The 13575-nt window shown below is 65.9% G+C and overlaps 1 protein-coding gene across 1 annotated transcript; it reads right to left on the bottom strand.

Moving 5' to 3' along the window:
- Positions 1–565: 565 nt before the first annotated feature.
- G6PD (glucose-6-phosphate dehydrogenase) lies at positions 566–13321 on the bottom strand (the record flags this gene model as incomplete). Its single annotated transcript, XM_074571968.1, has 11 exons — positions 13239–13321; positions 11574–11695; positions 10617–10654; positions 9264–9372; positions 7150–7367; positions 4557–4712; positions 4322–4447; positions 4135–4228; positions 3440–3626; positions 3128–3363; positions 566–642 (listed from the first exon to the last, which is right to left on the bottom strand). Coding segments are annotated over exons 1-11 (1418 nt in total), but the record flags the coding sequence as incomplete, so codon positions are not given.
- Between the last annotated feature and the right edge of the window lie 254 nt (positions 13322–13575).

Below are 13575 nucleotides of genomic sequence, written 5' to 3' on the forward strand. Positions count from 1 at the left end.
CCCAAAATGCCCCATAGACCCCCCCAAAAATCACCCCATAGACACCCCCCAGCCCCCCACACCCTGCCCCACAGCCTGCCCCACACCCTGCCCCCCAAGTCCCCCCCAGCTCACATCTGCCCCATAGCTCCCCAAAAATGCCCCATAGACCCCCAAAATGCCCCATAGACCCCCCCAAAAATCACCCCATAGACACCCCTCCCCCAGCCCCCCAACTCCTGCCCCACAGCCTGCCCCACAAGTCCCCCCCCCCAAGGTCATATCTGCCCCATAGCTCCCCAAAAACACCCCATAGACCACCCCCCCTGCCCCAAACATCACCCCATAGACCCCCCCCCCAGCCCCCCACCTCCTGCCCCACACCCTGCCCCACAAGTCCCCCTCCCCCGAGGTCATATCTGCCCCATAGCTCCCCAAAAACGCCCCATAGACCCCCCCAAAATGCCCCATAGACCCCCCCAAAATGCCCCATAGACCCCCCAAAAATCACCCCATAGACACCCCCCAGCCCCCCACCTCCTGCCCCACAGCCTGCCCCACAGCCTGCCCCACAAGTGCCCCCCACCTGCGGACGAAGTGCATCTGGTTCCCGCAGAAGACGTCGAGGATGAGCCGCTCGTAGGCGTCCGGCAGCTTCACGTCCTGGGGGGGGGGGCACGTTATTTTGGGGGAAAAAAGGGGTTTTTTGGGAAAAAAGAGGTTGGTTTTTTTTTTTTGGGGGGGTGGGGGGCGGGGCAAGGTGGGTTTTTGGGGGAAAAAAGGGGTTTGGGGGGAGAAGAAGGGGATTTTTTTGGGGGAAAAAGGGGATTTTTGGGGGGGTTACGGGAGGTGGGGGGGGAGGGGGTTTTTGGGGGAAAAAGAGGGTTTTTTGGGGCAAAAGGTTGGGTTTTTTTCCACACGGGGGGGGGGGGGGGTTTGGGGGGGGGGGGGAAGGGGGTTTTGGGGCTGTTTGAGGGGTTTTGGGGGGGGATTTTCTGGGGGGAAAAAAAAGGGGGTTTGGGGGGGTTTTTGGGGGAAAAGGTGGGTTTTTTGGGGGGGAAAAGGTGGGTTTTTTTTGGGGGGAAAAAAGGGGTTTTTTGGGGGGGGGATTTGGGGGGGGATTTGGGGGGGGGGCGGTGCCCCGGCAGCTTTTTGGGTGGGAATGGGGCAGTTTCGGGGTCCCCAGGAGCCGGTTTTGGCTCAAGCGGACGATTCCCCCTCCCCCCCCTCATTTTTGGGTCCAGTTTTGCCAATTTTGGGGTCTCTGACCCCATTTTGGGGTCTCCCCCCCATTTTTGGGTCCAGTTTTGCCAATTTTGGGGTCTCCCCCCCATTTTTGGGTCAAGTTTTGCCAATTTTGGGGTCCCCCCCCATTTTTGGGCGGTTTTCCCAATTTTGGGGTCTCCCCCCCCATTTTCGGGTCCGGTTTTGCCAATTTTGGGGTCTCCCCCCCCATTTTTGGGTCTGGTTTTCCCAATTTTGGGGTCTCCCCCCCATTTTTGGGTCCAGTCTGGCCAATTTTGGGTCTCCAGTTGCCAATTTTGGGGTCTCCACCCCCATTTTTGGGTCCGGTTTTGCCAATTTTGGGGTCTCTGCCCCTGTTTTTGGGGTCTCCCCCCATTTTTGGGTCTGGTTTTGCCAATTTTGGGGTCTCCCCCCCCCATTTTTGGGTCTGGTTTTGCCATTTTTGGGTCTCCGGTTGCCAATTTTGGGGTCTCCCCCCATTTTTGGGTCCCGTTTTGCCAATTTTGGGGTCTCTGCCCCCATTTTTGGGGTCTCCCCCCGTTTTTCAGTCTCTGGGTGTCAATTTTGGGGTCTCCCCCCCATTTTTGGGTCCAGTCTGGCCAATTTTGGGTCTCCAGTTGCCAATTTTGGGGTCTCCCCCCATTTTTGGGTCCCGTTTTGCCATTTTGGGGTCTCCCCCCCATTTTTCAGTCTCCGGGTGTCAATTTTGGGGTCTCCCCCCCCCATTTTCGGGTCCGGTTTTGCCATTTTTGGGTCTCCGGTTGCCAACTTTGGGGTCCCCCCCCCATTTTTGGGTCAGGTCTGGCCAATTTTGGGGTCTCCCCCCCCATTTTTGGGTCCCGTTTTGCCAATTTTGGGGTCTCTGACCCCATTTTTGGGGTCTCCCCCCCCATTTTTGGGTCCGGTTTTGCCAATTTTGGGGTTCCCCCCATTTTTGGGTCCCCAGTTCCCAATTTTGGGGTCTCCCCCCCCCATTTTTGGGTCCGGTTTTGCCAATTTTGGGGTTCCCCCCCATTTTTGGGTCCCCAGTTCCCAATTTTGGGGTCTCCCCCCCATTTTTGGGTCCATTCTGGCCAATTTTGGGGTCTCCCCCCATTTTTGGGTCTGGTTTTCCCAATTTTGGGGTCTCCCCCCCCCATTTTTTGGTCTGGTTTTGCCATTTTTGGGTCTCCGGTTGCCAATTTTGGGGTCTCCCCCCATTTTTGGGTCCCGTTTTGCCAATTTTGGGGTCTCTGCCCCCATTTTTGGGGTCTCCCCCCCGTTTTTCAGTCTCCGGGTGTCAATTTTGGGGTCTCCCCCCCCCATTTTTGGGTCTGGTTTTCCCAATTTTGGGGTCTCCCCCCATTTTTGGGTCCCGTTTTGCCAATTTTGGGGTCTCCCCCCCCCATTTTTGGGTCCCGTTTTGCCAATTTTGTGTCTCCAGTTCCCAATTTTGGGGTCCCCCCCCCATTTTTGGGTCTGGTTTTCCCAATTTTGGGGTCTCCACCCCCCATTTTTGGGTCCGGTTTTGCCAATTTTGGGTCTCCGGTTGCCAATTTTGGGGTCTCCCCCCCATTTTTAGGTCCAGTCTGGACAATTTTGGGTCTCCAGTTGCCAATTTTGGGGTCTCCACCCCCATTTTTGGGTCCGGTTTTACCAATTTTGGTGTCTCCGCCCCCGTTTTTGGGGTCTCCCCCCATTTTTGGGTCCAGTCCGGCCAATTTTGGGGTCTCCCCCCCCATTTTTGGGTCTCCGGTTGCCAATTCCGGGTTCTCCTCCCCCATTTTTGGGTCCAGTCCGGCCAATTTTAGGGTCTCCCCCCCAATTTCGGGGTCTCCTCCCCCGTTTTTGGGTGCGGTTTGGCCAATTTTGGGGTCCTCCTCCCCCTCCTCCGCCCCCGTTTCCCCCCCCCCCCCCCCGTCACCTTGTAGCGGTTGCCGTAGGTGAGGTCCAGCTCGGATTCCTCGGGGTTGAAGAACATTCCGGGTTTTTTGGTCATGAGTTTGGTGTAAACGGCCTCGTCGGGTTGGACCCTCACCACCAGCTCGTTGCGTTTGCATTGACGGTCGAAAATGTCGCCCGGAACCTCCCGGAATTGGAGCCGAACTTCCGCTTTCCGCTCGTTCAGGGCCTTCCCGCAGCGCAGCACGAAGGGGACGCCTGGGGAACGAGGCCACCATCGTCATCGTCGTCATCGTGGTCATCGTTACGGCGGGAGCCGCGCGACCGCACTCACCGTCCCAGCGCTCGTTGGCCACCCGCAGGACGGCGGCGGCGAAGGTGGGGGTGGTGGAACCCGGCGGGACGGTGGGATCGTCCAAGTAGCCCTTTCGGGCTTCCGGAGGTCCGTCGGGATCGGCCACGTATTGGCCCAGGACGACGTCGTCCAGTTCCACCGGCCCGATGCACTTCAGCACCTTCACCTGGGGCGGGGGGACGGGGACGACGGGGGGGGGACGTGGTTACGGGGGGCCACCATGGAGAAGTTGGGGGTGGGACGTGGTTATGGGGGGCCACCATGGAGAAGTTGGGGGTGGGACGTGGCCATGGGGGACGTGGTTGTGGGGGGGCCACCATGGAGAAGGTGGGGGTGGGACGTGGTTATGGGGTTCACCATGGAGAACGTGGGGGTGGGACGTGGCCATGGGGGACGTGGTTGTGGGGGGGCCACCATGGAGAAGGTGGGGGTGGGATGTGGTTATGGGGGGGCCACCATGGAGAAGGTGGGGGTGGGACGTGGCCATGGGGGACGTGGTTATGGGGGGCCACCACCAAGAACACGGTGGTGGGAGGTGGCCATCAAAGACGTGGCCATGGGAAACGTAGTTATGGGGGGCCACCATGGAGAAGGTGGGGGCGGGACGCCGTTATGGGGGCGGAGGCCCCGCCGTGGGGCCGGGGAACCCCCCCCTCCCCCCCTCCCCCCCCAACCTTCTCGTCCCGCACGTCGTCGGGGTCGGTGGAGGCGGGTTTCTCCATGGCCACCAAGCAGAGCATCTGCAGCAGGTGGTTCTGCATGACGTCCCTGGAGCCGGCGGGGGGGGGGGAGAGGGGACGGTGACGCGGTGACACCCCAGGGTGGGGTGGGGACACGTGTCCCCCCCTCCCCGAACCTCACCGGATGATGCCGAAGTCGTCGAAGTAGCCCCCGCGGCCCTCGGTGCCGAAGGGCTCCTTGAAGGTGACCACCACGCAGGCCACGTTGTCCCGGTTCCAGATGGGGCCGAAGATGCGGTTGCCGAACCTTGACGAGGGGGGGGGGTGGAAGCCAGGGGAGATGCCACCACCCGTCGTCACCTCGCGTCCCCTGTCCCCCCCCGCCCCCGTCTGTCCCCCCCCCCCAAGCCCCGGACCTGAGGACCATGAGGTTCTGGACCATCTCCTTGCCCAGGTAGTGGTCGATGCGGTAGATCTGCTCCTCCCGGAAGAGGCCCCCCAGGTGGTCCGAGAGCGCGTTGGAGCTGGCCAGGTCCCGCCCAAAGGGCTTCTCCACGATCACCCGGTTCCACCTGGGGGGGGGGGACATGGGGACATGGCGGGAGGGGGGTGACACACGTCCCCACCAGGAGCAACCTCGGGGAGGGGCAGCTTTGGGGCCGGAGGTGACATCGCTGGGGTGGGAGGTGGCACTTTTGGGGTCAGAAATGACATCTCTGGGGTCGGAGGTGGCACCTCTGGGGTCAGCGGTGACATCTCTGGGGTTGGAGATGGCACTTTTAGGTATTGGTGGTGGCACTTTTGGGGTGGGAGGTGGCACCTCTGGGGTGGGAGGTGACATCTCTGGGGTCGGAGGTGGCACCTTTGGGGTCAGAGGTGGCACTTTTGGGGCTGGAGGTGGCACTTTTGGGGTTGGAGGTGACATCGCTGGGGTTGGAGGTGGCACTTTCTGGGGGGCTGGTGGCACTTTTAGGATAGTGGGGGCACTTTTAGGGTCAGAGGTGGCACCTCTGGGGTGGGAGGTGGCACTTTTGGGGTCAGAGGTGACATCTCTGGGGACAGAGGTGGCACTTTTGGGGTCGGAGGTGGCACCTTTGGGGTCAGCGGTGACATCTCTGGGGTTGGAGGTGGCACTTTTAGGATTGGCGGTGGCACTTTTGGGGTGGGAGGTGGCACCTCTGGGGTGGGAGGTGACATCTCTGGGGTTGGAGGTGGCACTTTTGGGGTCAGAGATGGCACTTTTGGGGTCAGAGGTGACATCTCTGGGGTCGGAGGTGGCACTTTTGGGGTCGGAGGTGGCACCTTTGGGGTCAGTGGTGACATCTCTGGGGTTGGAGGTGGCACTTTTAGGTATTGGTGGTGGCACTTTTGGGGTGGGAGGTGACATCTCTGGGGTCAGAGGTGGCACTTTTGGGGCTGCTGGTGCCATCTCTAGGGTTGGAAGTGGCACTTTTGGGGTCGGAGGTGGCACCTTTGGGGTCAGAGGTGGCACTTTTGGGGTTGGCAGTGGCACTTTTGGGGCTGGAGGTGGCACTTTTGGGGCGGGAGGTGACATCTCTAGGGTTGGAGGTGGCACTTTTGGGGCTGGAGGTGGCACTTTTGGGGCTGGAGGTGGCACTTTTAGGATTGGTGGTGGCACTTTTAAGGTTGGAGGTGGCACTTTTGGGGTTGGAGGTGACATCTCTAGGGTTGGAGGTGGCACTTTTGGGGTTAGAGGTGGCACCTTTGGGGGGCTGGTGGCACTTTTAGGATTGGAGGTGGCAGTTTTGGGGCTGGAGGTGGCACTTTTAGGATTGGTGGTGGCACTTTTGGGGACAGAGGTGGCACCTTTGGGGTCGGAGGTGGCATTTTGGGGTGGGACGTGGCACTTTTAGGATTCCTAGTGGCACTTTCGGGGATGGAGGTGGCACCCTTGGGGCGGGAGGTGGCACCTTTGGGGCGGGAGGTGGCACTTTTGGGTTCGGAGGTGGCACTTTTGGGGCTGGTGGTGACATCTCTGGGGTTGGAGGTGGCACTTTTGGGGCTGGAGGTGGCACCTTTGGGGTTGGAGGTGGCACTTTTGGCGTCGGAGGTGGCACCTTTGGGGTTGGCAGTGGCACTTTTGGGGCTCGAGGTGGCACTTTTAGGATTGCTAGTGGCACTTTGGGGTCAGAGGTGGCACTTTTGGGGTTGGTGGTGACATCTCTGGGGTTGGAGGTGGCACCTTTGGGGCTGGAGGTGGCACCTTTGGGGCCAGAGGTGGCATTTTGGGGTGGGAGATGGCACTTTTGGGGCTGGAGGTGGCATTTTGGGGTGGGAGGTGGCACTTTTAGGATTGGAGGTGGCACTTTTGGGGCTGGAGGTGGCACTTTTGGGGCGGGAGGTGGCACCTTTGGGGCGGGAGGTGGCACCTTGGGGCGGGAGGTGGCACTTTTGGGGTCGGAGGTGGCACTTTTGGGGCTGGAGGTGGCACTTTGGGGCTGGAGGTGGCACCTTGGGGCGGGAGGTGGCACTTTTAGGATTGCTAGTGGCACCTTGGGGTGGGAGGTGGCACTTTTGGGGTCGGAGGTGGCACCTTTGGGGCGGGAGGTGACACCTTTGGGGCGGGAGGTGGCACTTTTGGGGCGGGAGGTGACACCTTTGGGGCGGGAGGTGGCACTTTTGGGGTGGGAGGTGGCACTTTTGGGGTGGGAGGTGGCACTTTTTGGGTTGCAGGTGGCGTTTTGGGGTGGGAGGTGGCACTTTTGGGGCGGGAGGTGACACCTTTGGGGCGGGAGGCGGCACTTTTGGGGCTGGAGGTGGCATTTTGGGGTGGGAGGTGGCACTTTTGGGGCTGGAGGTGGCACTTTTGGGGTGGGAGGTGACATCTCTGGGGCTGGAGGTGGCACCTTGGGGCGGGAGGCGGCACTTTTGCGGGGGCGCCGACACCCCCGGCCTTCCCGGTGTCCCCCGGAGGGGAGGGGGGGCCGTCCCCACCCCGTGTGGTGTGTCCCCTCCCGCCCCCCCCCCCGTCCCCCCCCGGGCGCTCACCCCCCGCCCATGCAGGCCTGGCGGATGTGGCGGGTGACGGGGGCGTAGACGCTGGGGGGCAGCGCCAGGTAGAAGAGGCGGTTGGCGCGGGGCCCCCCCGGCAGCGCCCGCAGGTGGGCGTCCAGGCGGCGGAAGGCCCCCTCCTCCCCGTACTGCCCCCGCACGTAGCTCTGCCGCGAGAAGAAGGCGGCCAGGCGCTCCTGCTCCTCCGGGGACGCCTGCGGGGGACACGGGGACAGCGCGGGGGGGGGGGGACACACGCACGCACGCAGAGGGTCAGGGGACACGCTGGAGGGGAAGGTGTGGCCACCCGATGGCACCCCCCCCCCCACCCCTCCGCGGGGGGACGGGGACGCGCGGGGGTAGGGGACGCGGAGGGGAAGGTGCCGCCACCCGCTGCCACCCCCCTGGGGACACCTGGGGACACACGGGGTTAGGGGACACGGGGGGACACAGGGGGGAAGGTGCCGCCACCCGCTGCCACCCCCCTGGGGACACCTGGGGACACACGGGGTTAGGGGACACGGGGGGACACAGGGGGGGAAGGTGCCACCACCCGCTGCCACCCCCCTGGGGACACCTGGGGACACACGGGGTTAGGGGACACGGGGGGACACAGGGGGGAAGGTGCCACCACCCGCTGCCACCCCCCTGGGGACACCTGGGGGATGTGGGGACATCAGGGGACACGGGGTTAGGGGACATCAGGGGGACATGGGGACACAGGGGGTTAGGGGACACTGAGGGGACACGGGGGGAAGGTGCCACCACCTGCTGCCACCCCCCTGGGGACGCCCGAGGGGACACAGGGGGACACAGGGGGGAAGGTGCCACCACCCTCTCCCACCCCCCTGGGGACGCTTGGGGACACGGGGGACACGGGGTTAGGGGACATGGGGAAGGTGCCGCCACCCACTGCCACCCCCCTGGGGACACCCGGGGGGACACGGGGACACATGGGGTTAGGGGACACGGGGGGACACAGGGGGGAAGGTGCCGCCACCTGCTGCCACCCCCCTGGGGACACCTGGGGACACACGGGGTTAGGGGACACGGGGGACACAGGGGGGAAGGTGCCGCCACCCTCTCCCACCCCCTTGGGGACACCCGGGGGGACACGGGGACATCAGGGGCACATGGGGACACAGGGGGTTAGGGGACACTGAGGGGACACGGGGAAGGTGCCGCCACCCGCTGCCACCCCCCTGGGGACGCCTGGGGACGCGGGGACATCAGGGGACACAGGGTTAGGGGACATCAGGGGGACATGGGGACACGGGGACACACGGGGTTAGGGGACACAGGGGGACACAGAGGGGAAGGTGCCACCACCCGCTGCCACCCCCTGGGGACGGCCCGAGGGGACACACGGGGTTAGGGGACACGCGGGGACACAGAGGGGAAGGTGCCACCACCCGCTGCCACCCCCCTGGGGACACCTGGGGGACACGGGGACATCAGGGGACACGGGGTTAGGGGACACGTGGGGGAAGGTGCCACCACCCACTGCCAGCCCCCTGGGGACGCCGGAGGGGACACAGGGGGACACAGGGGGGAAGGTGCCGCCACCCTCTCCCACCCCCCTGGGGACGCTTGGGGACACGGGGACACACGGGGTTAGGGGACATGGGGGGAAGGTGCCACCACCCGCTGCCACCCCCCTGGGGATGCCTGGGGGACGTGGGGACATCAGGGGACGTGGGGTTAGGGGACATCAGGGGGACATGGGGACACACGGGGTTAGGGGACACAGGGGGGAAGGTGCCACCACCCTCTCCCACCCCCCTGGGGACATCGGGGGACGTGGGGTTAGGGGACATCAGGGGACACAGGGACACACGGGGTTAGGGGACACAGGGGGGAAGGTGCCACCACCCTCTGCCACCCCCCTGGGGACACCGGGGGGGACACAGGGGGGGACAGGGTTAGGGGACACTGAGGGGACACAGGGGAAGGTGCCACCACCCTCTCCCACCCCCCTGGGGACAGCCGGGGGACGTGGGGACATCAGGGGGACATGGGGACACGCGGGAAGGTGACGCCCCCGGCGAGCGAGGAGGCGTGGGGGGGGGGGAGGGGACAGCTTGGGGACAGTTTGGGGACAGCTGGGGGACCTTGAGGTAGGGCAGGGTCTGCTGGCGGAGCTGCTCCACCGACAGGTCGCTGCGGGCGAAGCCCACGACGTGGGTGTCATCGGGGAGGAGCCCGTCCCGGAAGAGCCACCTGCGGGGACAGCCCTGTCACCCCCCCGTCACCACCCCCTGTCACCCCCCCCCCCGACACCCCACCCCCCCAGGGACATGGGGACAGGAGCCACCCGCACCCCCACTGTCCCCAAAGCCACCCCCGGGGGGACAGGAGCCACCCCACTGTCCCCAAAGCCACCCCAGGGGAACAGGAGCCACCCCCACTGTCCCCAAAGCCACCCCCACTGTCCCCAAAGCCACCCCGGGGGGGACAGGAGCCACCCCCACTGTCCCCAAAGCCACCGCCACAGTCCCCAAAGGCCACCCCGGGGGGACAGGAGCCACCCCCACTGTCCCCAAAGCCACCGCCACAGTCCCCAAAGGCCACCCCGGGGGACAGGAGCCACCCCCACTGTCCCCAAAGCCACCCCGGGGGAACAGGAGTCACCCCCACTGTCCCCAAAGCCACCGCCACTGTCCCCAAAGGCCACCCCAGGGGGACAGGAGCCACCCCCACTGTCCCCAAAGCCACCCCCACTGTCCCCAAAGCCACCCGGGGGGACAGGAGCCACCCCCCACTGTCCCCAAAGCCACCGCGGGGGGACAGGAGCCACCCCCACTGTCCCCAAAGGCCACCCCGGGGGGACAGGGGACACAGGAGCAGCAAAGGGAGGGGTGTTGGGGACGGCAACGGGGACGCTAGTGACAGCGGTGACCCTGGTGGCAGGGGGTGGCCCTGGGGACGGGGGTGACACTGGTGGTCCTGGGGTCGGGGGGGTGGCCCCGGGGACATCGGTGGCCCTGGGGACGGGGGTGACAGCGGTGGTCGTGGTGGCCCTGGGGACAGCAGTGGCCCTGGTGGCCCTGGGGACTGGGGGTGGCCCCCGGTGGCCCTGGGGACACTTGTGGCCCTGGTGGTCATGGTGGCCCTGGGGATGGGGGGGGACACGGGGTGGCCCTGGGGATGGGGATGGGGGGGACACACATTGGTGGCCCTGGGGACATTGGTGGCCCTGGTGGTCGGGGTGGCCCTGGGGACCTGGGGGGGGGACACCTGTGGCCCTGGTGGTCATGGTGGCCCTGGGGACGTGGGGGGGGGGGACACCTGTGGCCCTGGTGGTCATGGTGGCCCTGGGGACCTGGGGGGGGACATTGGTGGCCCTGGGGATGGGGGGGGGGGGATGGGACGGGGAGGGGGAGGAGGACAGTGGTGGCCCCGTGGGCGGGGGGGGGGGTGGCCCCGGTGGCCCTGTGGCCAGTGGTGGCCGCGCGGCGCCGTACCAGACCGTGGGGTAGATCTTCTTCCTGGCCAGGTCGCCCTGCGGGGGGGGGGGGGAGGAAAAGGGGGGGGGTTGGGCTGAGGCCGGGCACAGCTCGCCGCAGCGATGGCCCCGCCCTCGTTAGCGCCCCGGGGTGACGAGCCAGCGCCGGAATGTGCTGAGTCAAGGGGGGGTTACACATGGGGGGGGGGTGTGTGTGTGTTTAATTAGGGCGGGGTTGGCTAACGAGGCGGGGGGGGGGGGGGAGGGGGCAGACACCCTGCCCTGGCCCCGGGGCACCCAGGCGCCCGGGGGGGGGCGCCCCAAATTTTTCCCCTCCCCCCCAAAAAAGGGACCCCGGACGCTCCCCCCCCCAATAACCCCCCCCGAACCCCCGACTCCCCCTTTAACCGTCCCCCCCCAATTTCCCCACCCCCCCCCCCCGGCTCAGGCCCCCAAATCCCGATTTCCCCCCCCCACAATTCGACCCCCCACGATTGCACCCCCCCCATATTCCTTTAACCCCCCCAGCCCCCCCCATATCCCCCCCAGCCCCCCAACTCCCCCCTCCAATCCCCCAAATTACCCCCCCAGCCCCCCAACTCCCCCCTCCAACCCCCCATAACCCCCCCAGCCCCCCAACTCCCCCTCCAACCCCCCCAGCCCCCCAATTCCCCCTTCCAACCCCCCCATATCCCCCCCAGGCCCCCAACTCCCCCCCCAACCCCCCCATATCCCCCCAACTCCCCCCTCCAACCCCCCCATATCCCCCCCAGGCCCCCAACTCCCCCCCAACCCCCCCATATCCCCCCAACTCCCCCCTCCAACCCCCCCATATCCCCCCCAGGCCCCCAACTCCCCCCCCAACCCCCCCATATCCCCCCAACTCCCCCTTCCAACCCCCCCATATCCCCCCCAGCCCCCCAACTCCCCCTTCCAACCCCCCCGTATCCCCCCCCCGGCCCCCCCCCTCACTGACGGAGGCCCCGAGGATGATGAAGACGTGGGGCTGGCCCTGGAGGAAGGCGTCGTCCCGGCTGAGCTCCTGCCGCAGCATCCCGCACACCTCCCGCCGGCTCAGCTCCGGCCCCGCCATCCCGCCTGCGGGCACCCACCGCCGCTTGGGGGGCAGGACCCACAGCGGGGGGGGGTGGGGGGGGGGCAGGACCGGGGACTTGGGGGGCAGGTCTGGGGTGTTAAGGGGCAGGACCGGGGCACTTGGGGGGCAGGACTGGGGTGTTAAGGGGCAGGACCTGCCACTTGGGGAGCAGGATTAGGGTGCCGGGGGGCAGGACCGGGGACTTGGGGGGCAGGACCTGCCACTTGGGGAGCAGGATTAGGGTGCCGGGGGGCAGGACCGGGGACTTGGGGGGCAGGACCTGCCACTTGGGGGGCAGGATTAGGGTGCCGGGGGGCAGGACCGGGGACTTGGGGGGCAGGACCTGCCACCTGGGGGGCAGGACCGGGGACTCGGGGGTAAGGATCGGGGACTTGGGGGGCAGGGTTAGGGGGTTGGGGGGCAGAACCAGGGGCTTGGGGGTGGACTGGGGGGCAGGATCAGGGACTTGGGGGGCAGGGCCTGCAACTTGGGGGGGCAGAACTGGGCAGATGGGGGGCAGAACCAGGGACTTGCGGGGCAGGACCTGCCACTTGGGGGGGGCAGGACCGGGGACTTGGGGATGGACTGGGGCATTGGGGGGCAGGACCTGCCACTTGGGGAGCAGGATTAGGGTGCCGGGGGGACAGGACCGGGGACTTGGGGGGCAGGACCTGCCACTTGGGGGGCAGGACAAGGCAGTTATGGGGTAGGATCGTGACTTGGGGGGCAGGACCAGGGAGCCGAGAGGCGGGACAAGGAAGTTGTGGGGCAGGACCTTGCCCCGGCTCCTGCACCGCCCCCCCCGCCCCCCAACACACCCCTATTGCCCCCCCCCCAACAACCCCCCCTTTTAATTACCCCTCACCCCCCAATTGCTCCCTCTTCCCCCCAAATCCCCCCCAAATCGCCTCATTTCCCCCCAAAATCGCCCCATTTCCCTCCCCACACCTGCGAAAATCCCCCATTTCCCCCCCCCAAATCCCCCCCATTTCCCTCAAATCTTCCCCAAAATCCCCCTCCCAGCCCCCCCCAAGCCCCAATTCCCCCTCAATTCCCCTCAAACCTTCCCCCGAATCCCCAATTCCCCCCTCAAATCCCTCAATTCCCCCCCCAAAGCCCCCAATTTCCCCTCAAATCCCCTCAGAAAACCCCTCCGCCCCCCTCCAAACCCCCAAATTCCCCTCAATTCCCCTCAAACCTTCCCCCGAATCCCCAATTTCCCCCTCAAATTCCTCGGTTCCCCCCCGAAATCTGCCCCCAAACCCCTCTTTCCCCCCCAAGCCCCCAATTTCCCCTCAAATCCCCTCAGAAAACCCCTCCAAACCCCCAAATTCCCCTCAATTCCCCTCAAACCTTCCCCCGAATCCCCAATTTCCCCCTCAAATTCCCCGGTTCCCCCCCGCAATCTCCCCCAAACCCCTCTTTCCCCCCAATTCCCCTCCCAAACCCCCAATTCCCCCTCAAACCTTCCCCCAAATCCTCCCCCCCCCCCCCCCCCCGCAAAGCCCCGATTTCCCCCGAATTCGCCCCAAAAAGGCCCCGCACCTGCCGGCTCCGGCCGCGCTCCCGCCGCTCCCCTCACGCTCGCGCGACTCCCCATTTTACCGCCCGGCGGCCACGCCCCCCTTCCCCCCTCCCCGCCGCCCAATCACGGCCGAGCTTCCCCTCCGCCAGCCAATCACCGACGAGCTCCCCCCCTCCCCTCCGCGCCGCAGCCGGCCAATCGCCGCCGAGGAGGGTGGGGGCGGTGCCGCTGGGGCGGGAGGGTGGGGCGCGACCAATCGGGACGGGCGAGGGGCGGGGCGAGGCGCGTCCCCTCCCTCCCCCCCCCCTCCCGCCGCTCGGCGCGCGGGCGTGAGGTCAGTTCCGCTTCCGGCGGAAG

This window comes from Larus michahellis, unplaced genomic scaffold, assembly GCF_964199755.1.
Source record: "Larus michahellis unplaced genomic scaffold, bLarMic1.1 SCAFFOLD_506, whole genome shotgun sequence".
Taxonomy (NCBI): domain Eukaryota; kingdom Metazoa; phylum Chordata; class Aves; order Charadriiformes; family Laridae; genus Larus; species Larus michahellis.